At 54.8% G+C, this 27,766-nt stretch overlaps 11 protein-coding genes across 11 annotated transcripts, besides 32 other annotated features; 5 read left to right on the forward strand and 6 right to left on the reverse strand.

The window, feature by feature from the left end:
* Window positions 1-1,148: 1,148 nt before the first annotated feature.
* EKO05_0010090 (Cholesterol 7-alpha-monooxygenase) lies at window positions 1,149-2,480 on the forward strand (the record flags this gene model as incomplete). The annotated part of the gene is made up of 1 exon (XM_038942774.2): window positions 1,149-2,480. The coding sequence occupies one exon, from the start codon at window positions 1,149-1,151 to the stop codon at window positions 2,478-2,480; it is 1,332 nt and encodes a 443-aa protein (XP_038794636.2).
* Window positions 2,481-2,906: 426 nt separating this feature from the next.
* Window positions 2,907-3,346, forward strand: EKO05_0010091 (uncharacterized protein; the record flags this gene model as incomplete). Its single annotated transcript, XM_038942935.1, has 3 exons — window positions 2,907-2,946; window positions 2,998-3,073; window positions 3,130-3,346. 3 exons carry the CDS (start codon window positions 2,907-2,909, stop codon window positions 3,344-3,346), a joined length of 333 nt encoding a protein of 110 aa, XP_038794637.1.
* A 1,118-nt stretch (window positions 3,347-4,464) lies between these two features.
* EKO05_0010092 (uncharacterized protein) lies at window positions 4,465-4,764 on the reverse strand (the record flags this gene model as incomplete). The annotated part of the gene is made up of 2 exons (XM_038942756.1): window positions 4,465-4,588; window positions 4,640-4,764. 2 exons carry the CDS (start codon window positions 4,762-4,764, stop codon window positions 4,465-4,467), a joined length of 249 nt encoding a protein of 82 aa, XP_038794638.1.
* A 1,230-nt stretch (window positions 4,765-5,994) lies between these two features.
* On the forward strand, window positions 5,995-6,744 carry EKO05_0010093 (uncharacterized protein; the record flags this gene model as incomplete). Its single annotated transcript, XM_059637688.1, has 1 exon — window positions 5,995-6,744. One exon carries the CDS (start codon window positions 5,995-5,997, stop codon window positions 6,742-6,744), a length of 750 nt encoding a protein of 249 aa, XP_059493671.1.
* Window positions 6,508-6,536: a tandem repeat.
* Window positions 6,745-8,060: 1,316 nt separating the features above from the next.
* EKO05_0010094 (uncharacterized protein) lies at window positions 8,061-9,209 on the reverse strand (the record flags this gene model as incomplete). Its single annotated transcript, XM_038947002.1, has 1 exon — window positions 8,061-9,209. The coding sequence occupies one exon, from the start codon at window positions 9,207-9,209 to the stop codon at window positions 8,061-8,063; it is 1,149 nt and encodes a 382-aa protein (XP_038794639.1).
* A 401-nt stretch (window positions 9,210-9,610) lies between these two features.
* On the reverse strand, window positions 9,611-11,065 carry EKO05_0010095 (uncharacterized protein; the record flags this gene model as incomplete). The annotated part of the gene is made up of 1 exon (XM_038947003.1): window positions 9,611-11,065. One exon carries the CDS (start codon window positions 11,063-11,065, stop codon window positions 9,611-9,613), a length of 1,455 nt encoding a protein of 484 aa, XP_038794640.1.
* A 432-nt stretch (window positions 11,066-11,497) lies between these two features.
* EKO05_0010096 (endodeoxyribonuclease) lies at window positions 11,498-13,322 on the reverse strand (the record flags this gene model as incomplete). The annotated part of the gene is made up of 8 exons (XM_038943010.1): window positions 11,498-12,049; window positions 12,095-12,163; window positions 12,208-12,288; window positions 12,335-12,421; window positions 12,469-12,577; window positions 12,630-12,696; window positions 12,745-12,956; window positions 13,006-13,322. 8 exons carry the CDS (start codon window positions 13,320-13,322, stop codon window positions 11,498-11,500), a joined length of 1,494 nt encoding a protein of 497 aa, XP_038794641.1.
* A 323-nt stretch (window positions 13,323-13,645) lies between these two features.
* Window positions 13,646-13,674: a tandem repeat.
* A 126-nt stretch (window positions 13,675-13,800) lies between these two features.
* EKO05_0010097 (chromatin assembly factor-I (CAF-I) p90 subunit) lies at window positions 13,801-15,747 on the forward strand (the record flags this gene model as incomplete). Its single annotated transcript, XM_038942934.1, has 3 exons — window positions 13,801-14,295; window positions 14,344-15,268; window positions 15,317-15,747. 3 exons carry the CDS (start codon window positions 13,801-13,803, stop codon window positions 15,745-15,747), a joined length of 1,851 nt encoding a protein of 616 aa, XP_038794642.1.
* A 411-nt stretch (window positions 15,748-16,158) lies between these two features.
* Window positions 16,159-16,175: a tandem repeat.
* Window positions 16,176-16,274: 99 nt separating this feature from the next.
* Window positions 16,275-16,342: a tandem repeat.
* A 29-nt stretch (window positions 16,343-16,371) lies between these two features.
* Window positions 16,372-16,405: a tandem repeat.
* Window positions 16,406-16,451: 46 nt separating this feature from the next.
* Window positions 16,452-16,490: a tandem repeat.
* A 74-nt stretch (window positions 16,491-16,564) lies between these two features.
* Window positions 16,565-16,604: a tandem repeat.
* An 11-nt stretch (window positions 16,605-16,615) lies between these two features.
* Window positions 16,616-16,668: a tandem repeat.
* Window positions 16,669-16,753: 85 nt separating this feature from the next.
* Window positions 16,754-17,058: a mobile genetic element.
* Window positions 17,059-17,101: a tandem repeat.
* Window positions 17,102-17,187: a mobile genetic element.
* Window positions 17,102-17,187: a tandem repeat.
* Window positions 17,188-17,242: a tandem repeat.
* Window positions 17,243-17,324: a tandem repeat.
* Window positions 17,243-22,758: a mobile genetic element.
* Window positions 17,774-21,469, reverse strand: EKO05_0010098 (uncharacterized protein; the record flags this gene model as incomplete). The annotated part of the gene is made up of 1 exon (XM_038942995.2): window positions 17,774-21,469. One exon carries the CDS (start codon window positions 21,467-21,469, stop codon window positions 17,774-17,776), a length of 3,696 nt encoding a protein of 1,231 aa, XP_038794644.2.
* Window positions 17,781-21,478: a mobile genetic element.
* Window positions 17,781-21,481: a mobile genetic element.
* Window positions 17,850-21,469: a mobile genetic element.
* Window positions 17,853-18,013: a mobile genetic element.
* Window positions 17,853-20,848: a mobile genetic element.
* Window positions 17,961-20,581: a mobile genetic element.
* EKO05_0010099 (uncharacterized protein) lies at window positions 21,475-21,922 on the reverse strand (the record flags this gene model as incomplete). Its single annotated transcript, XM_059637689.1, has 2 exons — window positions 21,475-21,490; window positions 21,540-21,922. The coding sequence occupies 2 exons, from the start codon at window positions 21,920-21,922 to the stop codon at window positions 21,475-21,477; spliced, it is 399 nt and encodes a 132-aa protein (XP_059493672.1).
* Window positions 21,486-21,940: a mobile genetic element.
* Window positions 21,540-21,955: a mobile genetic element.
* Window positions 21,546-21,961: a mobile genetic element.
* Window positions 22,050-22,072: a tandem repeat.
* A 364-nt stretch (window positions 22,759-23,122) lies between the features above and the next one.
* Window positions 23,123-23,183: a tandem repeat.
* Window positions 23,184-24,502: 1,319 nt separating this feature from the next.
* Window positions 24,503-24,568: a tandem repeat.
* A 68-nt stretch (window positions 24,569-24,636) lies between these two features.
* Window positions 24,637-24,717: a tandem repeat.
* A 226-nt stretch (window positions 24,718-24,943) lies between these two features.
* Window positions 24,944-25,060: a tandem repeat.
* A 111-nt stretch (window positions 25,061-25,171) lies between these two features.
* Window positions 25,172-25,211: a tandem repeat.
* Window positions 25,212-25,352: 141 nt separating this feature from the next.
* Window positions 25,353-25,398: a tandem repeat.
* A 215-nt stretch (window positions 25,399-25,613) lies between these two features.
* EKO05_0010100 (uncharacterized protein) lies at window positions 25,614-27,258 on the forward strand (the record flags this gene model as incomplete). The annotated part of the gene is made up of 4 exons (XM_038942815.1): window positions 25,614-25,931; window positions 25,992-26,481; window positions 26,532-27,121; window positions 27,175-27,258. The coding sequence occupies 4 exons, from the start codon at window positions 25,614-25,616 to the stop codon at window positions 27,256-27,258; spliced, it is 1,482 nt and encodes a 493-aa protein (XP_038794645.1).
* Window positions 25,939-25,971: a tandem repeat.
* Window positions 27,259-27,766: the final 508 nt, after the last annotated feature.

Below are 27,766 nucleotides of genomic sequence, written 5' to 3' on the forward strand. Positions count from 1 at the left end.
GGCAGCGCCTGGCGTCGCGTGCGCATTTCCAAGGTTGCCGCGCCTCCGCACCCTTCCAGCCTCGCTGAATCCCTCGAATAGGTACTACAACCTCGTGTAATCTTCGAATTTTACGCTGCAAGGTCTTTACGCACTGCGACGCACCATGTAGCTTTTTTGTTGCGAAGACTCTCAATCGAGTCAGATGCCTGGGCCTGCAAATTGAGCTTATTAAGTCACCAATCACTCCCAAGCAGCGTTTCGGTACAACGGCCTTTCTCAACAGACTCAACGGCGTGTCATCTTTGCGAGACTCACAAAGCTGAAAAAACTCATCGCATGGTGCGGCTAATGCGTCCAGACAGCATTGCACCTGGCAATCTCGACTTCGCAAGGCATAGTACCAAGTGGCGAGGGTCAAGGCTAAACGCATGTTCTTCTATAGGCTCTTTCTCATTTGTCCAGTATTCAAACTTTGTGAAGAGAGCGTCTTTGCAGCATGGCTGGGAATATCATTTAGCCTTTTGAACAAAATTCACCACTGTTCTGCGTGGAAAAATTCAAATTCTGTCAAATTAAACAGTAAATTTACAGAAGCTAATCTCTTGTAGGAGCTTCATGCAGGCACAAGTACAAATAGCAAAGCAGCTATCATAAGATTTGGTAATTGTACTTTCGCTTGCTATGGATCATGTTCTTGCTAAGCGCCAACTGGCGGCGCGCTAGGGGCGCTTTTGGCTTATGCAGTGCCCGTCCCCGCGTACTAATGCACATCTTATAGACGGTATGGTTGCCGCACCTCCTCTTTTCCTATCTACCACGACCCCTCATCTTTCTCGCGACATTTTGCTCTGAAGTACACAATTTCGAAGACACGACCCTCAGACACAATGGACTCATCGATCTCTCCAACGACACTGGGAGTTTATGGTCTCATTGCAGCACTAGTTGTACTTACTGCCAATGCTCTCCGATTCAAAGTCGATCCCAGGGAACCTCCTGTTGTCTATCCAAGGTTTCCCTTGATAGGACACCTTATTGGGACATTCAAATTCGGAGCCATGTATGCGAGGATACTCAGGTGAGCTCTTTTGTAGACAGGAATCCTCACAATGAAATGAATGCTTACGAAGCTTTACAGTCAAGAAAACAAGCATCCAATCTTCACGATGCCAATGCTAACCAGCCGAATTTACATCGTAACTGCACCAGACCTATGCGCTGCTGTACAGAAGGCCTCCGCGGCTATGAGCTTCGATCCTATCGTTGCCGAAATAACCCCCCGTCTAGTTGGATCCAATGCTCACACGAAAGCTGTCATATCAGGTGTTGGAGACATGATAGAGGGCCGAAATGACATCATGAAAAAGTCCCACCATCTGATCAATCCTCCATTGTTGCCGCAGAACATCGCGGCAGCCTCCAAGACCCAGCTGGATTACTTTGGAGGACTCATCGCCAAAATCGATGACAACTCCGAGGTCGATTTGTTCCGCTATGTACGTAGGGCTGTGACTACTGCCTCCATGACGACTTTCTACGGACCGAACAATCCCTTCGAGAAACATCCTGAACTCGTGGAAGACTTTTGGGACTGGGAGGAAGGCAACGTGGCTTACATGCTGGGGTTGTTTCGCAACATCATCGCTCACAAAGCATCTCGCGGGCTGGAGGCCTGCGTCAGGGGGTTTGCGGAATACATCGAGGCAGGAGAAATCAAAGACGCCTACAAATTGATTCGCGAACGAGATCAACTCCATATTGATATGGGCATTGCCGACAAGAACGAAAGAGCAAGACTTGAAGTGGCCATGTCTCTGGGCTTCAATGTCAATGCCAGTGGTACTACCTTCTGGGTAGTGGACAACGTTTTCAGTCGTCCCGCGCTATTGTCCCAACTCCGCGAGGAGATCCGTGCAAACGCTCTCGTGGATCACGGAGTACTCTCTGCAGAATCACTGCGCCAGGCATGTCCCCGGCTAAACTCAGCCTACCGCGAGACAATGCGTCTCTATGTGCCTTCAGTCAGCACACGACTTGTGCTTGAGGATACAATCCTAGCTGATACATGGCTTCTGCGGAAGAATGCCATCGTACAGCTTACAGGCAGCGTCATGCATCACGACCCAGATATATGGGGAGCGGACGTTGATTCATTCAATCCTGACCGCTTCTTATACAGCATGAATGGATCCAAGTCGAACCCTGACGGTACCATACCAGAAGGCAAGGCTCATTATATTCATCCGGCAGCCTTTCGGAGTTTTGGTGGGGGTGCGAGTCTCTGTCCAGGCCGACATTTCGCGAACATGGAAGTCTTGGGCCTAGCCGCAGTCTTGATCATGGGTTTCGATATGGAGCCAGTTGATGGTACAACCTGGAACCCGCCAGCAGACGTGAAAAGAATACCAATTGCTGTGATGAAGCCCATGGCGCCGCTGAACGTAAGGATGAAGATCAGGGACGAGTTCAAAGGCGTCAAGTGGGAGATGAGAGTGTAGATGGCGGCAACACGGCGGTAACAGAAGATTAGAGTTGTACCATCAAGCGCTGGACCTGTGTCCAGCTTTCCGAATATGCCTGTTCGTGACACATGGTACAAGAACAATGCCCAGACCACGCAAGCTTGTGTGGCTCGTGTGCCGCGCCACCTGTGGCTCAAGCTATGAATCAATGAATAGCTCTGGAGCCGGGAAGTGACGTCTCAGTCTGCGCGCAACAAACGCTGGCGTGACCGACAGAGAAATTGTTATAAGCACAGGGTCCTCTCACATGCGCGGGGATTTCAGTCGTACTTGGGATACTTCACGAGACCCGTCCTTGCATTCCATGCGCATCTACCACCGGAACGCCAACGGCGACCTAGCAAAAACACGAAACCAAACAAAACCACCAGGGCGCGTAACAACTCCAAAACAACCACCAACATGATCAAGACGATCCTTCTCATCATCGTCACAATCTTCCGTACGCGCGCAACCACCTGTCGTACCCTGATACGTTGCTGACAAGCCTTAGTCCCACCTGTGGGTGTCTTCGCCGTCGCAGGCTGCGGTGCTGACCTACTCATCAACCTTCTCCTAACAATCCTTGGGTGAGCTCTCCTCTCGATCCTTTCCTCCCCCACAGCTACATACTTAGACGTCATAGGTACATCCCTGGCCACATCCACGCCTTCTACATCGAATACGTGTACTACAAGCGCCGCGACGAGATCCGCGCTGGCACCTACGATGGCACTCGTGCGCCGGGTGTGTACAGCCAGAAAGTGCAAAACGGCGGGACCAAGGGTGTCGCGGTGCGGTCTGCGCCGGTAGCTGGGGATGTCCCGCCGGCGCAGCAGGGATATGGGACCGCCACCGTCTAGTTGGACAGGCGTAAAGTAGGAGCCCGGTGGGGTGCGGAAGATTATTATACCTGTTTAGTCGGTCGTTGTGATGTCTGGGGGGGGGGGGTGGAGAAGAAGTCTATATCCATGTCGTGAATTGCTTTAGTTTAAGTTCGAACTATCGTTTATCCTGTTGTCCTGACCTGGCCCTTGGCTGCTTGCTTGTACTAATGTGTGAACCCTGACCTCTCAAAGACTGGACCATAGAGACTGGACTACAGAGGAGCAGTAGTCAAGTCATAACGCTCATAATTGCATTGCAGCTTGGTGTGTTCATGTATCCAGGCTGCGATCAAGGACCAAACCGCAGTGTAGCACGCGCCCAGCGAACGTCACAAGTGAGCGAGCAAGGTATACATCACAAACAAGCCATACGTGTTCATGGCTAAGCCAGAAGAAACAGGCACCGGCGGAATCATCGGTCGCCAGCCTCACATGACTCCGTAGAAAGGTCTCGTTCGGGGTATTGTGGCCGAGGACCCTGGATGCCAATCTAAGTAAACCAGGGATCGAACATCGTCAGGGCCGGCATTCGCCAGCGAGATTGTGAGTGGGACAGTGATGCCCGACTGCCAACGTACTGTTGGAGCACTGACTGGCGCGTTTGAGTCGGGGCGGCGACGATATGCACTAAGCTAGTGCGGTACGGCCCTGCGTCGGGAGACCAAGGATGTGGTGCGTTAGTTGTTGGCAAGTACATACCGGTATTCCCCTCTCATGGATGAAGAAAAGATTGACTTGGTCGGACCGAACATAGTGTATCGAAATGCCTAATGTGGCGACAGAAGCGGGGAGTTGATGGAAGTAACGAGAAGCTGACCGGGTTTGGGTGCTTGGTCACAGATGCAAACATGTCGAGCTGAAGGAACTTTGAGTTTAGAGAAAGCGCATAATAGCGTGTGATGCTTGAATTCCATAAGGTATCCGCCTATGTGACCAAAGACCATGCACCATGCAAATACAATCATGTTCCCGAACGCCGTGAAAATGCCATTCACCATAACGTTGGTGTGGTGCAGAAAATATAATGATAAGGCAGATCCCTGATCAACCTTTCGCTAATGGTGTGCAAGAAAACAAAGCTGAAGTCGTCCATGTTACGAGTCGGTCGATGAGACGGACTCGGCGCGCTCGCCATCGGTAGGCTGAGTCATGCCTGTTCGTCGACGTGCAGAGTTGGTAGCAGTGCTGAGCTGGCGCTTGGTGTGCTCGTGCATGATTCTGATGACTGTTAGGAACTGTTCTCGTCGAGGTTGCTGGGATAAGACATACCTCTGGTAGGCGGACATGGCATCCTCGGGGTGGTTGAGGTCGAAGTTGTTGACGAAGTTGTGCTGAGCGCTCATGGGCTCAGAGAAGTCGTCGGTGACATAGACAGAGGCTCCAGCGGAAGGCATGGTGATAAATTTGGTTGAGAGTTGACGATGAAAGTCAATGGTGTGGTGAACGAGACCGAGTTGAGGGGTTGGATTGTTTGCTGATGTGATGACTGGAATCAGTACGCGGCGCGAGGACTGCAGTTATATACAAAGTGTGTCTTACCGAGGCCAAAGTCACGTAGCAGCGGAAACAGAGCCAGTCCTCCTCCAATGTTGCCGGTCATGACCGCACATGGCAAGAGATCAGCACCACTATGGGCACACAATGACCCACCCAATCTGGAGGCTTGCCGCAAGAGATCTACAGGGTCCTTCTTCTTTCGTCAACCGTCTTGTGTAAGTGGTTTTTGCAGCTTTCCGACATCCAATCAAAACAATGCGATTCAAAGGCCCCTATTTTGAGGCTGGTTGGGACGTTGAGATCTCGCCTATGAGTATAAATCTTGACGCCATTCTCCGCGTCACCAGTGACGGCCCCTGACCGTGCATGCATTCAGGGTCTCAGACGCAGTCCGCCCTAGACCGCAGATTGGCATTGCCTGGCCATTGATGAGGCGGGCTGGGGCAAGGCCTTATGCGCTCATTGGTGTCACAATAACACATCCTTGGGAGCACTCTGGGTTGCAGTAATCTCGAATCACACCGAGATTGACAGAGTACAAGCTATTGACGAAACTACATTCACTATAATCTTTTGTGTACATGGTCTCTGTTGCGCTCGAGCGATGCTATTTGGCGAGCATTGCCTCTAGCGTTCTGATATGACGTGCTGTCCATTACCCACGCCGCGGTAGCCATATCAGGGCGCCAGACGTCAGAGTTTCAGCAATTCGACTTGAAGGACTACACCACAGCGGCAGAGACCCAGAAACGCGGGCCTCGACGAAGGCGGGAATTTCCCTACATAGTACACTGCTCCTTGTCGTGTGCATCAAGGATGAGGCGCTACGTGTCGTCATACCTACCACATGCGGGAGCGATCTGTTGCACGCTTGTTAGCTTTTGGCTTAGCATACTGTTAGCTTCATGCAGGGCAGCAGCCGTTGCGCTCATGAGGGCCCACTCTTGAAGGCATGTATTGCGCGAAGAACGTCAACGGTGACGATGTTAGCAGCAGGCCTCCCATTCAGCCTCGTATCGCAGGCTCACTTCAGCTGAACGTCGGACGCAGGTACCACAAGCTGTCCGTGTCACGAGGGACGATGTCGCTCAATCACTTGTGCGACACAGGACAAATCTGGCCTCGAGATGTCGAATTCGACTCTGAATCTCATGAACACGCGCAAATTCTTCAGATTCCGCGCCTGTACCGAGATGCGATTCTCTGTAATACCGTTGGTTTACTTCTCACTGTGGATGCAGGCCTGTGTGTTCCACTATCCTTTTCGTCAGTCCCCTCTTTTCGTGAGGCGCGCCGTCACCTCGATCTCCTTATTGTTTTGTCATGAGCTGGTACTCGTCAAACACGCGACGCCTCAGCTCGGAATTCAACAGTTCGTCTCGCCCTTTCAGATCAACAAATCTAGAATCCTTCCCTCCACAGCAAACTCCACCCTAGCTGTCGTCCCGCGACTGCAGAACATGCCAATCTGTAGATCCCACACCCTCAGTGGCCACTCAACATCCTGCACGCCACTCCAAACCCCTTCTAGCGTCACGTCCCCGCTTCTTTCGTGGAGAACCGACGTCAAAGCACTGAACGTTCGGCACCTGGGCCGAGTGCATCGTGATGCATCTGATAATCCAGATATTGGTGCTGTGCGCATCGCAGCACATCGCAGCGCATCGCAGACTGACGTGATAATAACACTCGGGTGCTCGGCGCGCATCGAGATGATAGCTAGACGTGACATTGCTTCTCCTCCTGATGCAGAGATGACGGTCGCCTTTGCATCCAACGGAAGGCCTTCCTGTTTGCAGCCCCCTGGCTGCCACCAGGTCGTAACGAACTTCCTCGAACTTCGCATGCGAACATCTATATCATTTGGGCGCCACTGACCCGCAGTTGTCTCCCATTTTGAGCCACTTCGCCACCTCGCGTGCCGAACTTTCTCGCCTGCAATCTACCAACATCATATGCCTCCCTTGCTGCTAAACATGCAAATCCGCACCCACTCATCAACGAACCGATTTCTTATCCCATAGCGGCACGATGTACTCGCCTAAACAACCCCGCTCAAACGGGAGTCCGTATTACAATGACATCAAAGCTGACGCTCGGTGTGAATCCGACGTCAGACGGTAGGGCTGGCCCCACTGTTCCTGCATCGGTGGCGACCTGGAACGCGGAAGAGGCTTGACCGCCGTACGTCAGTGACGTTTGTGGTGAGGTGCTGCGGGAGTAGGCGAGTAGAGTACGGGAAGGGGATTGCTCTATCCTGGGATGAAATCGCATGAGCGCCTGCGGTTGTTGGGTGGGAACGTTGAGGGATTGCTGAGGCTGGGGGATGGGGAGGGGGTATGTCATCGAAAACATTGAGCTTGGACAGGAGGCTAGCAATACAACACATACATGTGTTTCTGCATTTCGACGTCACACAGCCATGTACTGTTAATGTTGCAATGTCTGCTGCAGTATATATACATTTGTACAGCCAAGACAGGCGCCTCAAAGGGCAATCAAAGCAATAATCCAAGCACAGGGAGATTGGGGAGGCGAGTTCTTTGACAACAACTTGGCTCTCACCTCACATGTACACGCCTGAAGAGCATCTCCCAAGCAAGCTTAACACAGACCACTGCCATTCTCAGGACGACAGGCCAGCGTGCCTGTGCTCGTTCGGCAAGGGCTTGCGCCATCACAGTCCCCGTCTCTCAAGCGCTGATCGACTGGGGAAGAAGGCGCCTCAGTCCCGAATTCAACGAGTGCTTCACCTCAACGATCCTCTACATACCATTCCTTGTCCATCACTCCTTCATGTCGACAAAGTTCATTGCAGATGATGCTCGGCACATGCACTTCATCCGTCGCACACCTCCTTAAGCCGTGGATATTCTATAATATACCACACATTGGACTTGCGCCAAGGTACTGAAACGTTCAGGCCTCGTATCTCGACGAACTGTTTCTTCCATTGGTCTTGAGAAACCTGTACGTCCAAGGTATTCGGCTGTTGCAGCTGCAGTGTAACGGTTTGACATCTTTGAACAGACTTACGCTGAGTCTTTAGATTCTCGAGGAGGGCGAGGATTGATAAAGGGCGCACGCAAGTATTAGGGAACAGTAGACGTATTTCAGATTCCTAAGGAGATTTTGCGCCAACTGTTGCTGTTCTTGCTTACCAATTTTGGGAGCAGCCTGCGGTTACCGAGACTTATGTGCAGACCTCGTTGTGGATCACTACGGCTTCTTTCTCCTCCCGATACTTCGCCCACTCCGAACCTCGAGTACAGTCGTCGAAAGCCTCTCTTCTCCGCTCCCAGATCCAGCTCAAGTCTACCTTCCCGTTACAACCTGCAGACCGTCGCGCAACGCGTTTGTCACCAAGCCAGATCTCCTTGAGTCGCTGGATTTTTAGAAATGCCAAACGAGCAACGTTGTTTTCGGCCTCGACTCTGCGCGCCTCATTGTGTAACCACAGTATTCTGCGCTGCTCTTGCGTAGTACATGTGGCAATGCTTCGCTTCCAGACTGCTCTGAACCCCATGTCGAGATGGCCAACCTTGTTCAGTTTGAGTGTTTGCAGGTCCCCGAGACTGCAGCCTAGAAGCTCCATGATGGTTTCGATGGATGCCCGGTAGCAGAAAGCGTCGCTGCGCATATGTAGATGCTGGAGGCGTGGAAACGACGGTACAAGTGCGGCAATCTCCGCAGCAGACCAGCTCGCTGTGGTGTCGAAGTGTGTGAGCTGCGGATATGTCCACTGTCCCCCGACCAATTGTGGATGTAGTGGTGTCAGCCGTGTAGGCACGTCGACGTAAGGTTCGATCATGCATGATGGCGCATCTTCAACGATGAGGTTCTTGAGGTCCGGGCAGTGAGAAGCTAGAAAAGCAGCAGCAGAAGTAACGACCAATGTTTCCACGCCTGGCAGTAACAATGTCTGCGCATCGTCCATCTCTTCAAAAGCTGTCAAGAACATGTCTAGATTCCTCTTCATCATTGTCACTTCCAATCTCTTCAGCTGCGGCATCCTTTTAACAGCTGCAAAGAGATCAAGGGCGTCCTTGCTCGATACATAGGCTCCTGCACACCACCACCACATAGAACCAAACATGTCGATCTTCAAGGTTTTTGCATGTCGATAGATGAGTGGTGTACAGCTGAGCTGACTCAGTGGCCGATTGATGCACAGCGACTTGAAGAGACACGGGCTGAGAATGCTCCGTAGTCGGCGGTTGACCATTGATAGATATCTGATTGGTTTTTCTCCGTCTGAGCACTGCAGGTTGAGAAGGTCGCTTATCATGAGCAGTACGTCCTCGCACAAGTCGGTCAAAGTGTATCTCGGTCCATCGTCCATTGCAGTAATCTATTCAGTCTCGAAAGTAGCGGAAGAATGACAATCCTACAGGAGTTCATCAACGTGACAAGAATGACGGTCAGTCACAGATAAATGGGAGAATGAGGAGTGACAACGTCAACAGAGCTTCCGAGGTCGGCTTGGGAAGCTACCCCACGTTTAGGTGCACGCTCATTACCTAAACCAGTTAGCACAGCAACCCCAGCTTATGGCGTGGTAGTTGAGTTTCTGCACTCCGTTCGAGTGCAACACTAAAAATCGTGTCTCGTTATTCATTATGTCATGGTAGGATACATGGTCGTCAATCGTAATGTGCATGCGTATGTGCTCGCGCCTTTGTGCTCCCGGGTATGATCACATAACATCCAATCCAAATCAGTGCAGCCAGAATAGCTGAAGCCTCAAGCAGCACTGACGATGGTCTTCCCCTTCCCAGAACCCTTGGAAGATACCAACATCTCACGTAATCGGGTCTCCGCTTTCATTAGCTCTGGCTGCGGGTCATGGTCCAGACCAGTTGTGCGCGGCCATGGTAGCCATGAAGTCAACGAAGAAATTGTGTTCGATCGTGACTTTAGGTGCGACTGGCCAACAGAGAAAGTACCAGTCGACCAATTGCGATGATGAACCACTCTTTTTTGGGATATGGCAGTCCGTGGTCGCAAGCCCCATGTGCTATCTGTATCTGGCAGTTCCTGGAGCAAAGATGCGTCAAAAGCAAGCTGCTTCGAGGCTTGAGGTGTAGTGCCAAGAGTGATAGCTGGGTGGTCCTCGTTCTGCGAAGCGGTCCTGATGGTCCAGGCGGGCCCTTGCAACCGTGGCTTCTCTTCCTCCTTCGAGCTACCTGCTTCGGGGTGATGAAAAGTGTCGCTGTTGAGAGACTTCCTCTTCTCACTACTACCACCGCTGATGACGCTTTTTAAGCTGCCATACGCGGACTGGCTTCTCTTCTTTTTTCCCTCAGCAATTGTACCTCTACCTTCCTGTGCTAGTCTCTCGGTCGAACTACTCGCTTCAGGCACAGCCATCAGCGTGTTGTCTGCAGCTGTCCACCCTTGACTGATTCGAGACAAGCGTCCTCTTCCAGCGAGAGCTCCTGTACTGGCAACCCAACCGAGTCCCGCTCCTGTTATCTCACCTTGAGGGGGCAGATGTGCGTCGTACTCGTCAGCCAAACTCAACCGACTCTTTGCACATATCTCAGCGATGGCGTCGATGGCCTCTCTTATCTCTGGGTCAACTGCACGGAGGATCGCCGAAAACGAAAAGTCGTCGATGGCAGGCAGCTGTACGTTCTGGCGCGCTAAACCAGCTGACAGCGCAGAAGCGTTCGAGTGGCCGTTCATGGCAAAAGAGCGCGGGGTGTTCAAGCCAGAACCTGGCCTAGAAGTGTGTCGCGATCCTGAATATGTTCTAACTACGACTGGCTGACTCGTGACCGTGGTTTTGCTAGACGTAGACTTTGCAGGTTTGCTTTGGGCGTGGAATGCGGGGGCATTCAGCGCACGAATTGCAGCGGATTGTAACGGAGGTAGTGTGTTCGTCAGAGTCGTGGTTGTACTGGGCACCGAACCTGTACTCGCTGCTAGGTCGAAATGTTGCTCATGGGCATCGGCGGTGGACGGGATCGCGATGTTGATGCTATCGTGGGTGGATGCAGTATTCTGTCCCCAAAGCGTTGAGAGTACACCTAGAGCTACCGACTGCCTGGTGGTGGTAGCAGGTGTCAATGCTGGTGGCAGCGCATTCGTGTCCGCAACACCATGGTGACTCGTGGGAGGGGCGGCAGGGTGCGGGTGTATATGCGCCTCGCAGGGGCTGCTAGCCTGCCTTATATTCGCCGACGGCTCGGACATTGTGGGTTAACTCTACTGGAGCTGCTGCGGGTCAATGCATCACTGCTTCGCGGCGCTATCTGAGTTGTGGACGTGGACTGTCGTGATCGAGAGGATGCGCTGGCGAACGGGCATCCAGCCTTGGCGAGATACTTTTGTCTTACAGCAGCACCCGGTTGCGGTCATTGGACAAAAGTATACAGCGCACCCGGCGCCTCAACATGCATATTTGTCACACTCGAACTAGATTTGCTAAACGCGATTCAACACCAATGGCAAAAATTGCTGGCAGTAGTTTGTCTGCGGGGAACACTTTGCTTGCGCTCTCGATGCCCCCCAGGGCCACAAAGCCCTTCAAGGCTGCACGTGCTTGCGCCTGTAGGCGGCTGGATTTGAGTGACAGACCCAGCTGTCTCTGGCCGAATATGCGTCGTTTGAATAATTGCTGCCCGGTCAAAAGAGCAGGCCATCTTCTGAGCATGCCCTTTCCACTGCCGCAGCACCCCCTGAATGCTTTGTACGATCAATCTCGTTGCTCAAGAACAAGGCTACGCCCCCCAACTCGTCCAGGATCTGCATTTCAGCTTTGGTGTTTAGCATAAGCATCGTCTGCAATTCGTGCCTCCATTCTTGCTCTGGGCCTGTTTCGGAACAGAGATCCCACTCCAGCATTCGAGCTGCCTTGTTACGGTCGCGCGCCGTCAACCTCATCAGACCTTGGAGTTCAGGCATCGAAGTCATGTCTGTGTCACTTTTGGTTGTGTGAGTCCGGCTGATGTGATGCCACTTGACACCAAGCCAGCGTATGTTCGGCAGGCTCAGTGCTGGTGCATCCTTGAGCACGAGGTCTTCGTGAGCAAGGCGGTACGAGCCATGTTTGTATGTTGAAACAATAGCAATGCCGTCAGGGTCCAAATCTGCAAAGGCGTACATTGGTATATGGGGTGCATGGTCGGCCAACTGGCGTAAGAACCTTCGAGAAGCTATGTCAGGATATCCCTTTGCCTAGAGACGTCAGCACGACATTCGACAATACAGGCGAGATATTACAGTTAAGACCAAGCCATTTGACTCCGTCTTTCCCCACTGGATAGTACTGAGGACCGAACGAAACGTCGCCTATGATGTTCAGCGCATGTCTCAAGGAGTTAACCTGCACAAACCTCCTTCTCGATAACAAGGATCCAGTGAAGTTGCGTCAGGTCCAAGCAGTCCCCTTGCCCGATGTGTGGAACGAGCATGCCCTGGAAAGTATCAGCGCAGACCAGTTGTGCTTTTCATGGTCTATACTTCTTTATCGTTCATGCCATCCACTTGCGTTTCATCCTTACGGGTTATGGTAAAATGTCCTGCAACAAGACCTTTGGCAGCAGCAGTCTGTAACGTCAGTAAAGGCAAAGAGGCCAAAGATGATGGCAGCATACGACGTTGAGCTGAGACCTTGAAATGCTAAAAGTGCATGCAAGGTCATCCACACATCGATCAACGACTGCCTGCTTCACAAACAAATCTGCATGCTTATAGTAAATATCTCTGCAGCATAATGATCAGCTTGGTAACGACAGACAACTTGTTGGAACAGTACCTTTTGGTCATGATGGTGTTATCGACAAGGCCGCCATGGATGAGCTCGATAACGCGCAGAAGGACAGCTACGGTTCGTTAGTAATGGAAACGACAACTCCTGCGCCTCGCTCAACTGAAATTCCACGCTTCCTGCGCAGTGCTGCCAGGGAATGATATCTCACGAGATTTCGCGGCTGGTATCGTGTGAGATTCATCGCGCGCATGCGGCTGTCTTCTCGAGATGCCAGTTCGACTCTTGAGGGTGAATGTGAGTTTTTCGCTCCCTTCAAGGAGACCATCAACTATCCGCTCCAGCATGGCTTCAAGACGGGATATAACCCAGTGCCTATACTGAAGTCAGTGTGTGCGTCATCCCACAGGCTTTGGCATAGCACCTGTCACGCGGCGATCTTCCACCCATTCTAACATGGAGCGCTTCGTCGCTCGCCGAAGCATCACCACTCTTGCACATTGTCAGGTCGTCGTGTGGCAGCCCAGAGGTTTCCGCTGCTGTGAGTAATGGGCTGCTGAGAAGCTGCCACGAGTCTGTTGTTACTTGCACAGGAACATCGAATAGATCGTCGTCAGAGTCATATTCATCGTTGGCAACGTCAAGCATCTCGTCGTCAGACTCTTCGCTCCACAAGTTGTTAAATGATTCCTGAGAACCTGGGAGGCTGAACAGAAGGGTTTCGACATGCTCGGAGTCCATTTTGGTTGATGCTTGAAGGCGGATACTCAACAGTTGAAGATCCGCAGTGGTTGTGAGTCAGTCGCTGACCGTTAATACATGATTAAAGGTGGCATTCAAGATTTACAGATGAGTTATCGTAAATCATCTAGAACAATGCAGTCTTCGTGTGAGGAGATATGGGTAGACCAGAATGGGCGAGGTGCTCGAGGTTTGATGTTCTTCGCAGGGCAGGCACCATTCCTGAAAAGGCAATCAGCCTATGATTTTCCCAAGAGTGCGGCCAAACGACAGGAAATCGGGCGCAGGCAACCTCCTCCTGCCAAGACACCGCGTTCCTTACGCGCGACGCGTCGCGGCTTCCCGTCGCGTCTCCCTTTCACACCGACGTATCAACATATAGACGCATTGCATTTCACCGCACCACGGCACTGCTTCACAAACCGCTCATACTATCATCTTGCTCTCGATCCACAACTGAATACTGCCATCGCCCACCATGGAAGACCCGAATCCTGTCGTACCTGTCCCTCAGAAGCGTCCAAGCGAGGACGACACTGAGCCTCAACCATCCACGCCAGTCAAAGCCATGTCGTCTCAGGCATCAACACCATTGTCGGTGCTATCCAACGTCCAGACGCCATCACCTATGCAGACAGCCGTTTCCAGCACAAATGCACCAACCAGCAGCACCGCCGCTAGCCCACCGTCCACACATACTGCACCTGACCCCTCCAATCAGCAACCAGCCAAGAAGAAGCGGAAGGTCTTGACTCAGCAGGAGAAGGATGATGCAGCTCGCGAGAAAGAAGCCAAAGCCAAAGCCAAGGCAGACAAGGCGTCACAGAAGGAGGCCGAAGCCAAGCTCAAGGCCGATGAGAAAGCCCAAAAAGCTGCGCAGAAAGAGGCAGAAAGCAAAGCAAAGGCCGAAGAAAAGGCCAAGAAGGAGGCAGAGAAGCGCGAAAAGGAAGAGGAGAAGGCGAAGAAGGAGCGAGTGAGTGGAAGACACAAAGAGGGCGAACTGCTACTAACCCATTCCTAGTCACAAATGAAGCTCAACGCTTTCTTTGTTAAACCCAAAGTCGTTGCCAACGGTGCTGAACCTTCTGTGGTAGATTCAAACCCTGACTCTGCTGCCCCATCATTATCATTACCACCGGAGACTCGTGACACGGGTACTAACGCAATTCCTCCCTCTCCACAGAAGTCCATCCAAAAGAATGCGCAGTCAGACTATGAACGCTGTTTCCTCCCCTTTTCGCTACCGTCACACGCCATCCTGGCGCCCGCGCACGCGTTTATGGAAGACCCAGAGGCACTCAACGCCGCCAGAGCACGATTGGATCAGCTGTCAAGAAAGGACAACGCTGGCCTGCAGCCCCTCACACTTCAAACTTTGAAGGTTCTGCTTCCAGCTCGTGCTCGGCGGGGTCCAAAGACTGTGGCTATTGCGGAGATTGTCAAACGAGTTCATGGATCTCCTGCTCGACCTGTTGACCTGACAAATGACAGTAGTAGCGATCAGCAACAGCCCATCGAAATGCTGAAGGGAATACCCATGAAATATCTGCATTTTGGCGAGGATGTTCGTCCTCCCTACTACGGTACTTATACGAAGCCCTATCCGGACACTACTGCGCGGCGACTTGCTCGCAATGCGGTGTCTCGAGTTCGTCAAGACACCAACTATGACTACGACTCCGAGGCCGAATGGGAAGAGCCCGAGGAGGGCGAAGACCTTGACTCTGAAGGTGAAGACGACTTGGAGGAAGATGGGGACGATGACATGGACGGCTTTTTGGATGACGAAGAGGATCCACAGCTCAAGCGACGCATGCTCTCAGGGGACCTGGTACCCGTCAGTACTGGCTTGTGTTGGGAAGATGCAAACGGTGTCTCGAAACTGAACGACGGCTCGGATGCCATCTGCACTGAGTTCAGAGGGTTCAAGATGGAGTACCTGTTGGGTAGGTCCACAGGCAGGTCTTGCCTACCTTTGACTGACAACGTTTTAGACCCATACCCTCAGTCGATTGATCCATTCTCGACATGCTACTGGTCACCGCCTGACTCGATTGCAACCGCAGCCACCGCTGCAGCGAGCAAGAGCAATTCCGGCAATGGTCTCATGCACCCACCTCCACGAGTGCCACTAACACATCGCACTATGAACGGGCTGCTGAACACGCTCAACTCGTCTCCCAAATCAACTCCGTCCGCGGTATCCAAACCGGCCGCAAGCAAGAAGTTGATCCCTGATGATCAACTGCCCGCTTTCAAGGCTGAGATCCAGGGTAAAGACCTCACCAAGATTGGCATGATTGAGGCTCTCAAGAAAGCCTTTCCCAAGCTGCCCAAGGCGGCTATCACCAACACCCTCAGCACCGTTGCTGCCAGGGTCGGTCCCACCGAGAAAGAGAAGCGTTGGGTGCTGATCAGCAACTGAGCCGCTCTTCAGCCCGTGTCTGCATCTCCTCACCGCGCACTGCACGCATCCTACGCAACTACCACCGTCAGCTTTCCTGTTAGCTGTTGGTTGCGAGAACTGTGCTTACTACTGGCGTTTGCTACCAGTATGTTTTCGGTTCAAAGACGGCGGGGAAAGCGACGGCCACGTCCAGCTTTTCAGGAGCAGCATCTCGAGCATTGCAGCGTTTTAGCAGAATATTGCAGCCTTTTAGAAGGAATGGCAGCGTTTTAGCAGAGTATTGCAGCGTTTTAGTAAAGTATTGCAGCGTTTTAGCAGAGTATGGCAGCGTTTTAGCAGAGCATGGCAGCGTTTTAGTAAAGCATTGCGATATTTTGAAGGGCATTACAGCGGCGTTTGAACGGGAGATACACTTCTGCACACACACACATATATATATATATATACCACAGCAAGATGTCTTCTTTGCGCGGTACTGCAGAAACGCCATCCCTGTCCAGCAAAACGCCGCACCGCCACGCCGCCACGCCGCCACGCGCAGCTCGGTGCAGTGGCGTGCAGTGGCGTGTAGTGGCGTGCAGTGGCGTGCAGTGGCGTGCAGTGGCGTGCAGTGTGCGAGGGCAGCTTCTCGAAGCCGTGAATAGCAACAACAGAAGCAGAAGCAGAAACAGAAGCAATAGCGAGCCGCTACGTGGCGCGCGTAGGCAGGCATAGGCGTATACGTATGCGTATGTGTATGTGTATGTGTATGTGTATGTGTAGGCCACAGTCTCGTCATTTCTCAAGTTCCGTCCACAGTAGCGTTGTGCCATGTCGTGCCATGTCATGTGACTACGTCCTGTCCTGTCCTGTCCTGTCCTGTCCTGTCCTGTCCTTGTCTGGAAGGGGAGAGGAGAGGAGAGGAGAGGAAAGGAAAGGAAAGGAAAGGAAAGGAAAGGATGCAAGCGTGCGAGACACAGGCGTGGCATTGCTAGATCACGAGGAGCGGCATACCTACCTACCTCGTATGTTTTAGGTTTGCAGATGCCAGTGTTTGGGCCAGCGGGTGCAGAGCTTTGCGTTTACAGGGGTAGCGGGGTAGAGAGTTAGTAAGCAAGGGAAAATCACAACAGTAACAGGAGTGTAAATAGCACTGTAAACACTGTTTCATTCATGTGCAGACCTGTAAACTATTTAATCCTCATCATCTTCATCACTGTCCTCTGAGGAGGAGGAATCCATAGCAAGCTCTAGAGCCGCTACGGACTTCTTTACGTCCCGTACGCACTTACGGACCTCTGTAAAAAATGTTAGCAGCCAGTAGATTTCTTTTACAGGCCTGTAACCTACTCTTCTTCTTCCTCTTCCTCTTCTCCTTCTTCTTCTCCTTCTTGGAGGCGGTGGCGGTGGTGGCGGCGGCGGCGGCGGCGGGGAGGCAGCAGGGGTGGCGGTGGTGCGGCGGCGCTTCTTGGAGGGGGTGGCAGGGGCAGCGGCAGGGGCAGGGGCAGCAGCAGCGGCAGCGGCAGCGGCAGCGACCTGGCGGCGGGACCTGGAGGGGGTGGCGATGGCGGGGACGGGGACGACGGGGGCGGCGACGTCGTCGGCGGGGGCGGAGGAGTCCATATTGATGACCTAGAGAGTAGTAAAACGGGGGAGGGCGGCTGCCTATATAGTATATCGCAGCCAGCTAGCGGCTGCCAAGACCTGCGATATTTTGGTGTTGTAGCTCACCGTGAATAGTATATTCTGTTTGTCGGGCCAAAACAGTGAATAGGCAGCTATCAAATGACGTTATAGGGCCTGTGGCTATACTGTATCTGGATTGTACGGTCACTGTACGTGGCCTGATTGGTGCTGGATACTGGTACGCGGGGGGTTTGTAAGCTCACGGTGAAGGTCAACCTGCGGGCACAATAGCACCTGTAACGGCAGAATAACTAGGCGGTGACGTACTATTGATAGCCGTTAGCCCGATATACTAGTAGGTTGTGGCAGTGACGTTAACGGGCTGATATACTGGTAGCGGCGACGTTGGCGGGCTGATATACTAGTAGGTTGTGGCTGGCTACAGGAGCACCTCTGGGTATACGATATTAGGGACCGTACAGGATGGCTCATCGCTAGTATCAGGTGCTGGCAGCAGGATTGACAGGCCTGCAAGTGTAGTTACACGGGACATAGCTACGTATAGCTGGCCATGTGTAAACACAGCGTGACGCAGATCAACGCCTACAACAGAGAGTGACTGGCCCTGTGACTTGTTTACAGTGATTGCAAAGGAGAGGCGAACTGGAAACTGGACCCGGCTGACGATAAACGGGAGCTCTCTACTGGTTGAAGTGAGCCTGATACGTGGCAGCAGGCGGAGCTGGCCTGCAAACTCGCCAGATAGGATGCGGGCCTGGATACAGCGGGAGGATATCTGTGTAACCGCTAAACGGGTACCGTTGCAGAGCCCCTGGCTTGGGTACAGGTTCCGTAGAAGCATTATTGGTACGCCTACCTTGAGCAGAAGGCGTGACGGGGGCAGTGACGGGGGCTCAAAGGACTGCAGCAGCTCTACGGGAGGCAGATCCTGTGTTGTATTGTCCTCAACCTCAGCAGAGTCCACTGCAACCAGCTCTACTAGCTCACCAGGGAAGGCAGCAAGCATTGCGGCGTTGATTACAGCCACTGCGTCGTTCCGTACGGCCAGTATAGCACGGCCGTTGAGGACCTGATAGTCCGCAGCAGCCTGCTGGAGGAGGTGCGGCGGATAGACGTGATCCAGGAAGCCCTGTAGGCTGTAGTAGACGGTCATCCAGTCTGGGATGGAGATCAGGCCATCCATCTCACGGGTAGCCAGTCCCCGGCACCAGGCTGCAAAACAGGTGTTGTCAGCCCCAGATAGCACCCGCATATTCTGACGCAGGTGCAGTACGGTCATGTGCGGCCATATGAGCGTAGACTGCTGCAGGCAGGCGTTGACGATGGCAGGCCGCTGGCCCCGGCGGACGACGGGTAGGATCTGGGCAAAATCGCCGCTGGCAATTACAGGGAGGCCGCCAAACAGGGCAGGGGAGCTACGGACGTCCTGCAGCATACGGTGGACTGCCTCGAAGCAGTAACAGTGCTGCATAGGCACCTCGTCCCAGATAACTAGAGTAGCGGCCTGCAGCAGCCGCCCAAGCTCCGAGCCTGGAGCAACAGGGCAGATGGAATCGTCGTGGATATCCAACGGGATCCGGAAACGGGAGTGGGCAGTGCGGCCGCCGGGCAGCAGGACAGCAGCTATACCCGACGACGCAACGCACAGGACCACCCAGCCTGTAGAGCGATAGTAGGCACATATACAGCGCCAGAGGAACGTCTTGCCTGTGCCTGCTGGGCCCTGTACGAAGAAGTGGGCAGTGCTGTGGTCAGCCTCAATAGCGGCAGTAACGGCATCAAATACGGCGCGCTGGTCCATATTCAGCCCTGTAACAGTGTCCCAGAAGGCAGTGTCCTGCCCGTCTGTATCGTAGGCCAGCTCAGCGGCAAGAAGCTGATTCTGCAGCCGTACTCCCCAGTTGAACTGGCACGCAGGGAGTGAGAAATCCGTAAGACGTTTGCCAGACTCTGCCAGCAGCCCTTCTATCAGATACAGGCCGTAGTCAAGGTACGCGTCTGGATCTGCGGATACTAGCAGGGCAGCAGCAGCCTCAGGTAAGTCGTCACACAAATCCGCCTGGAAGGCTGCCCAGATAGCAGCTGGATCTGTAACAGGCCCATTTAAGAGAGCAGCAACGAAGAAGTACCGTAACGCCTGGCCTGTGGCAAACGTAACGGCGTCCTGGAAGCAGGCTACCCAGTCTCCATCGTGTAGCAGTAACCCGCGGGCAGCTGCGGCGGCCTGGAAAGTAGGATACTCTGTGCCGCTAAAGGTACGCAGGTCCGCGTAGGACTGTGGACCCTGTACGGTAGTCAAGAGAAGCCGTAGATAGAACCGTTCACCCTGTAGCGGGCTGCAAAAGTACATGCGGCCAATCGCAGTGCCGCGCTGACGCACGTGCCAGGTCCGTGACGGGAGGTGCCAAACAAACTGGGATGGATAGTCCTGATATAGGACCTCACGGCCATACTCATGGTCAGCGTTGCGCTGGAAGAACGCCGTAAGCGTAGTTACAGATCGCTCCAGGCGGGCTGATAACTCTGCAGTGGTAGCGTTAGCAGGGAACGTAACTATCTGCTCATTCGGTAGGTGGACCGCTAGGGGCACTACAGTGGGCCGCTCCATGTGTACTGGGTACTCAAACAGCCGCCAAACAGCCTCAGATGGACTGATATATCGCCCGTTTAGATGCTGCTTAACCTCATCTGCTTCTGAGACGTTTAGTACTGCCCTGTCAGTGCCCTTGTAGATGTACTTGTGGACGTATTTGATAGCGTGGATAGTGCCGCAAACCTCTACATTGATATAGGCCCAGTACTTACGGAGCAGACCAGGGTTATACGGGACAACCCAGCTGTTATTAAGGTGTACAATACGGCCCTTACACCGTACAGCAAGCGTGCGGCCATCATCCCGGCGCTGATACTCAGGGTACCCGTCCTTATGGACCACTGTAGATGGGCAGTAACGCTTGGGAAAGTTCTTAGAGCACCGCGGCGGGGCGCTGTCGCGCTGAGGCACCATACACGGGGCCTGCAGATTGTGCTCCCCACATGGCCCGTGAAGCATGAAGGTCCGTACAACCTCTGTAAGCAGGCCGTCTGGGTCATCCACAGGGGAAGGGATCTCAGCCCGGATAGTGCTATCAATTGTTACAGGATCCGTGAACGCCTCGCGGTCGTGTGGGGTCAGGAACAGCAGCAGGTGTATATGGGGCAGGCCCCGTTTCTGGTACTCAATCGTGTACACGTGGCCCAGATGGGTGCCGAACAGGTTGCTCTTCACATCGGCTACTAGCTTCTGCACCTTCAGATGGAAGGCCCGGCAGATTAGATCAGGCCGATTCAGGCCTGTCTCCCCAGGGCGGAGCTCACGGGCAACCTCTGGCCAGTATGGGCTAGCTGTAAAAGTGATAAACAGGGTAGGGCGGCCATATCGACGGACGATAGCCATAGAGTCCTGATAGCACTGGCTGACAAATCGTGAGCTGCCTAGATAGGACGACGGCAGGACAACGCGGCGTCCAACAGGGCCTGCCTGGGCGTCGTTGTTGCCTATAACGGCATCAGCAACACCGCTATACAGGTCTGCCCGCAGCTGTGCCTGGTTTGCTCGGATCCAGGCCAGCCGGGCCTGGTCGCAGATAGCCCAGATATCCACAACGTACTGCTGAAACAGCCTGTAGAAGCGGAACGGATTTGTAGTCTGCCCAGGGCGGGGGTGTAGATAGTATCGATAGTAGGTTTGCTGGGTCAGCGACGTCTGCAGACGGGATCCGTCCTGGTTACGGAGCGTTAGCCCCGGCCGCCACCCAGAATCCCCGTGGGGAAACATCAGTACGTAGTGTAGCGGCATGTAAGATGGGTGGGCGGCGCTGATAGTAAACAGGGCGCTGGAGTTACAGGCCGCTAGGACGATGGGACGGGACGTCTCTGCACCTGCTGCGTCAGGTATCACTAGGCCTAGCTCATCGCTAGTAGGTACGTTCTCCCTGCGGCGGTCCTGCCCAGTCTCTAGGGCTAGTGTAAGCCTGCTGGTTAGTATGACGCGGGCGTCTGCAGCGCTACTGTTGAGCCGATCCTGGGCCGTGCGGTATATAGATATATATGGGTTATTGATCTCATATAGCATTGCCGTTAGATCTTAGAGAATCTGGAGCTGTAAGTGGCTGTTCCGCTGGTGGCGGGCGTTGGCAGCGTACTGTGGGTCGTAAAAGTATAGCTGAGCGTACTGCGGCAGGCTTCCCTCGAGAACCTCTACAGGGCCGCTGCGGTGGTATAGGGCCCCGTGGATCTGAAACACCTGCACGCCAGGGCCCTGCGCCCCACGGCTGGTAGGTGTACAGTCTACCGAGGTAAACGCAAAGGCAGCGTTGTAGGCCCGTAGCTCCTTACGGAAGTGCCGCGCTGCTAGAGTATTCGTGTTGAGTAGCTGATACAGGTACGACGGCAGCGGTGTGAGGGCTGGCAGGTCGACCTCGCCGTCCAGGCAGCAGAGAGTAAATCGCGGGTCTGTTACAGAGGTAGTGCTCTTCCGCTCATCTATCCAGTGTAAGGCGCCGCAGGCTGAACAGGGCACCTGCATGCTGCCAATATCGTAGTATACACCATCAGGACGACGTTGCAGGAGCGGGGTGGTGTCCTGTTGGAGCCCTACAAGGACTGTCTCGGGCAGGTCGTCAAACGGGTTATCACTATACTGGGAGCTAGGGGCAGCAGCTGGAGCAGCAGCAGCCGGGTTATTAGGAGTATTACTGGCACTGCCCTCACGGCGTGAGGCCTGTTCAGGGGCGCTAGCACTGGGCGCTGGCTGGGAGGCAGTTAGGCGGTCCCTCTGGGGGCTTGATGGACGTGGAGGTGTAGAGAGACGGCGTCGCCGGCGGCCTGCACGGGACGTCTACTGACTGTAAGCGTAATCAGAGAGAGGGGGAGGTAGTAGTTACGGCACTGCAGTTGCTACATGGCTGGTAGACGCCCCCTATCCGGTTGCGGCGGAAGTTAGCAGATGGGAGATAGGTCCTACAGCTGCTGCAAAATACTTGGGATGATGGCTGGCTGACGGCTAGGGAAAAGACTGGAGGGGGGGGGGCTAGAACACGCCGTGGACGGGCCATACGAACCTGTAGCGAGCCTGTACAGGACCTGTAAAGCCTTTTACAGGAGTTTACAGGAGCAGATTACCGGAACAATATAGGGCCGCTACGGGCGGTGTAGGACGTCAGTATAGCTGAGAGTTGACGCTAGAGGGTGCACGGCCAGAAAACGACAACTTTACACGTCTGCTGCGCCCGCTACAGGGCTGATTAATTTGTCTCAAGCAGATAGGCAGGTAGCGGCGAGTTTTATCAGCTATCTGGCACTTATTTCAGGGCTTACAGGGGCTTTGTTGGGGAGATCACTTTAACCTGTTTATATATAAGATGAGTGGTTTGCACGTGCTGCGAGAGCCGCGCCTCGGGCTGCTTGCTTGGTTGCTTAGTTGCTTGCACTAGGTATCGTGATTGCCTGCTTGCACTAGGTATCGTGATTGCCTGCTTGCACTAGGTATCGTGATTGCCTGCTTGCACTATGTATCGTGGTTGCCTGCTTGCACTAGGTATCGTGATTGCCTGCTTGCACTATGTATTGTGATTGCCTGCTTGCACTATGTATCGTGATTGCCTGCTTGCACTATGTATTGTGATTACCTGCTTGCAGCCTGAGGTGGGTTTCAGCGTGGATTGTGTTGGTGCGGCTGTGGAGATGGAGAATGCGGCCGTGGATGTATAGGTATCCGATGCAGATGGATGCCTGATGCCTGACGTCTGATGTTTCATGTCTCATTTCCAGCTTGTGATGCCTGAGGCGGCGCTCGGGGGAAGCGCATGCAGTAAACAGACCATCAACACAGACGCGGGAACCAGCGCAGGGAATTGCCATGTGGAAATCCACACGCTATGCCCGTTATCGTTGGAAGGCTCGGAGGGCTAGTGTAGCGAAATCTAGGCCAAGGGGCTTTTTGGCAGGGTTGGTCGCCGTTACTGACAGCTTCACGAATTGGGAGAGGGACTTGAGTTGGGTGTTTACATTAGGGTCAGTGAGCCGCGCGAGGGTGGGCGCTGTGCATCGGTCCACGAACCGCGGAGATGGCGCAGGCGGACTGTCCCGACTTTGTGAGCCATGGCAAGCATGTAGCAAGCATTGTGCAGGCATGGAGCAGGCATGGAGCAGGCATGGGGCAGGCATGGGGCAGGCATGTTGGCAAGGAGATCCTGAGTGGCAGCGCTGATTGATGGACTGTGATGCGTGCTTCGGCTCGGCGATGCTGGCTCGACTGACTCGGGCCGGCGAAACATGAGTCGCAATGGACCGGGCGTGTTGACCATGGTTGGGGCATCGAGTTTGTGTGCCGTGGGTGTGGACATGGTCATGGGCATGGAAAACTGGCGATGCAGGCCTTGTGCGTAGGGAGGGTTGGGCAGCTTCGTACGATGCACACGGCAAGAAGGGGAAGGCAAGCGTGTGGCGCAATGCACAGGTGAAGTTTGCTGGGCAGTTGGCCTGTTCAGGCGCTGGTGAGGGCGGGATTGCCGTCCGCGAAGTCGGCAAACCCGCGGCCATGGATTCGTCTGCGATGGCCTGACCCCTGTGGACGCGGTGGTGTGCTGGTGTCTCGAGCGTCTTGGGCATCAAAGAGGTTGAGATCAGCGCTTCAGGGTCTGCTTTTGTGAAGGAGGCTGTTTGAGGTTAGGGGAGCCAATGCAACTGTTACACAGAGACAGGGCACATGTAGCGACATGGTCGAGTAAGTGAGGCGCTGATCTGATCGAGTTGCATAGCGCTGAGGGCTCTGGAATAGGGTTTGCGCGGCACGCTGCTAAGCTGCAAGCAGGCCAGAGCCGGTGGTCTTGGAGACTGGAGACATGTCGGGGCTTACCACAAGGAGGTTGTGCTGCGGTCCGCGAAGGCATGGCGGAGGAGCCGTTGGACGAGCTTCTCCATTTGGACTTTGCAGTATCCCGTCTTGATTGGGAGAGGAGGGTGGAAGTGGGAAGGAAGATGAGATAGACGGCCCATGGCGAGTCGTTGGGTTGCGCATTTGCGTTGCTCGATGGGCCGAATCGAGCATGTGGACGCGTCTCACGATGCAGCAGGGATGATTGTGTGCCGTTGACGATTGACGCGCGGGCAGGGCAGGGCAGGGCAGGGCAGGGCAGGGCAGGGCAGGGCAGGGCAGGGCAGGGCAGGGCAGACAGGAGACTGGACGGTGAAGCGAGCCACAGGCGGCTACTACAGCATGTGGACTGTGGAGTGCTTTGGCAGACAGACAGACAGACAGGCAGACAGACAGACAGACAGACAGGCAGGCAGACAGACAGGCAGGCAGGCAGACAGGCAGACGAGAGCACTGGGCGGTCTTACAGCAAGTGGCGGCACGAGAAGGCAGGCAGGCGGAGGCAGTCTTGGCTCTTGAAGGAACTGGCTGCAGGTCAACCGCCTTCCCCTACGGCGAGATGGGCTGGAGAGGGCGTCGTGCCGTGGACGTGGAGCCGTGGATGTCGGGAGCGAGATTACCTCCGGGCCACCGACGCGAGCCAGTAGCAGCAGTCGGCGTGCGTGCCCGTGCGTGCCAGTGCCGGTGCCAGTCACTCCAGTGTCGGTGCCTGTGCAGCAGCCAGTGCCAGTGCCTGTGCCAGTGCCTGTGCCTGTGCCGGTGCCGGTGCCGGTGCCGGTGCCAGTGCCATTGCTGCTGTGGATGGTGAGGCTGGAAGGACCGTTTGCCTGCCCGTCACGCTGTGCTGCAGTACCTACCATGTGTGTCTAGCGGCCGCTCCACGCAGTTCGCGCAGTGCACGCAGCCCATGCAGCCCTTGCAGTCCTTGCAGCCCTTGCAGTCCACGCACCCCCGGCGTCTGTCAAGGCTCCTTGCATAATCGACTGGGCTCGGTGGGCTCGGTGGGCTGGGTACAAGGTGGGCTGGGTAGGTACAAGGTGGGCTGTCTTGGTGGGCTGTCTAGGCGGGCTGGGTAGGCTGTCTGTCTGCCTGTCTGCCTGTCTGCCTGTCTGCCTGTCTGCCTGTCTAGGGGCCACGGCTGCGGATTCTTTGTCCAGCCCCGGCAAGCTTAGCGGCCCGCCGCAAGACCAAGACGTGCGCCAACTGAACTGCTGTGGATCGCTCTTGCGCGCCCTCGACAGCCCGTGCCTGCCGTTTCCATCTCCCCCAGCAGGAGCGTTGCCAGCACCGCTCCCTCCCTCTGCCACCCTCCTCCGCCGCCCGCCGACTGCACCTGCCCGCCATGCGTCTCTTCAACCGCAAGAGCTCCAAGCCCACCATCGCGCCCGGCGGCAGCCAGCCCAACTCCTCCAATGGCTCCCTGCGCTCCCCAGGCCCCTCCACCGCCAACGGCTCGCGGCCCACCAGCTTCCCCGACATCCCTCTGCCACGCGCCCCGGACCCAACCCTCGACCCGGCCGGCTACCTGAGGAGCATCTACGCCGTCCGCGACCGCTCGCGCCTGGTCCTCGACAAGGCCAAGAAGAACCAGCTCAAGCACTTCACCGTCGACATGACCAAGTTCACCGACGTCGCCAGCTTCGTCGTGTCCATCGTCAAGGTGCATACCCCCCCCCCCCTGTCCAACCCCCCCCCCCCCCACGCTAACCCTCGGCTGCAGAGAGACTACGCCCCGGACTACGCCTCCATCCCCCCCCACGGCCGCTGGCAGCACTTCGAGGTCGGCGGCCGCCCGCGCATCGACCAGCTCATGGCCTCGTGGCCCTCTACCGTCGACAACTCGGAGCGCACCCGCCGCCTGCTCGATCTCTTCCTCGTCTCCGTCCTGCTCGACGCCGGCGCAGGCACAAAGTGGCAGTACAAGAGCAAGGAGTCCGGCAAGATCTACCGGCGCAGCGAGGGCCTGGCCGTCGCCAGTCTGGAAATGTTCAAGGCCGGAGCCTTCAGCAGCAACCCCAGAGAGCCCTGCCAGGTCGACAGCGCCGGCCTGAGGAAGCTGGACGTGACCATTGTCTCGCGCGGCCTCCAAGTCAACGCTTCCAATCCCATGGACGGTATCGAGGGACGAACGAACCTGCTCATTCGACTGTCCGACGCGTTGCAGAACCAGGAAGTCTTTGGCCTGGATGCGCGGCCTGGAAACATGCTCGGTAGGCAACAACACGGAAGCGCGAAACGGGCCGCAAGCTAACGCACGCAGACTACCTGCTTTCCCATCCTACCACGCAAGCGTCGTCGGTGCCGATTGTCCCCCTCCCTACTCTCTGGAACACGCTCATGGAGAGCCTGACACCCATCTGGCCAGCCACCCGAACGCAGATTGACGGCATCCCCATGGGCGACGCCTGGCCTTGCTCCGTAATGCCCTCTCACCCTACCCATCCCTGGGAGAACATTGTACCCTTCCACAAGCTCACACAATGGCTGACGTACTCACTCATGGTCCCAATGACCAAGTTGATGGGTGTACACTTCGCTGGCGCCGACCTTCTGACCGGCCTGCCCGAGTACCGCAACGGTGGCCTTTTCATCGACACTGGACTGCTGACGCTCAAGCCGGATGACCACAAACGCGGTGTGGCGCAATACCAACAGAACGCACAAGTCAAGGGCCAGCCCAGCATGGAGGTCGTGCCCATGTTCACGGCCGACGACGATGTAATCGTCGAATGGCGTGCAGTCACAGTAGGCCTGCTGGACGATCTCCTCGTACAAGTCAACTGCTCGCTAGGCTTGAGCGGGCGTGAAAAGCTGAGCTTGGCTCAGATGCTGGAAGCCGGCAGTTGGAAGGTGAGCTCGCCACGCAATCCACAAAGCATCGAACCGTGACTGACCAACGTTAGGGCGGTCGAGAAATCGCAGAAGTGTCGCGGCCCAACACAAAAGAGCCGCCTATTATGATTCTGTCCGATGGAACTGTTTTCTAAGATACCCCTGAAATTCCTCTCCCGCTTTTTTTCGCTTCTTTAGGTTCGACGGCGTGCAGCTTGAGCACGTCGCATGTTTGGGCCATTTATATTGCTATTGGCTAGGCTTCTACTGCAGTCAGGTGCATGGAGATTTACGATGCACGATCTTGACGGTCGGCACCAGGCATCTTTTTTTGTGATTTATGGCTTGAGCGACGCGCCCGTCTTCATCAGCATGCTTGCTACTCGCTCACCACAGTTTCCCATGTTCTCTACTTCTATACGGGCATGTCTAGAATTGCTAGACACATAGGGTAAGGAAAATGGATTTGTAAAATAGCAACGACCTTCGGTCCCGGAATACCAAGCGCTCCAAGAACGCAGCACGCGCCAACATCAGTAACCTAGGTAATGCGAGCACATCTGACACTACTGCACGATCGTTCGTTTGTCCCACCTTCGTACGAGAGTCTGACCAGGGATTGCGGCTCTGCAGCCGCTGCCCCACTCCCACTTGACATGCCAA

This window comes from Ascochyta rabiei, chromosome 18 (assembly GCF_004011695.2).
Source record: "Ascochyta rabiei chromosome 18, complete sequence".
In the NCBI taxonomy this organism is placed as follows: domain Eukaryota; kingdom Fungi; phylum Ascomycota; class Dothideomycetes; order Pleosporales; family Didymellaceae; genus Ascochyta; species Ascochyta rabiei.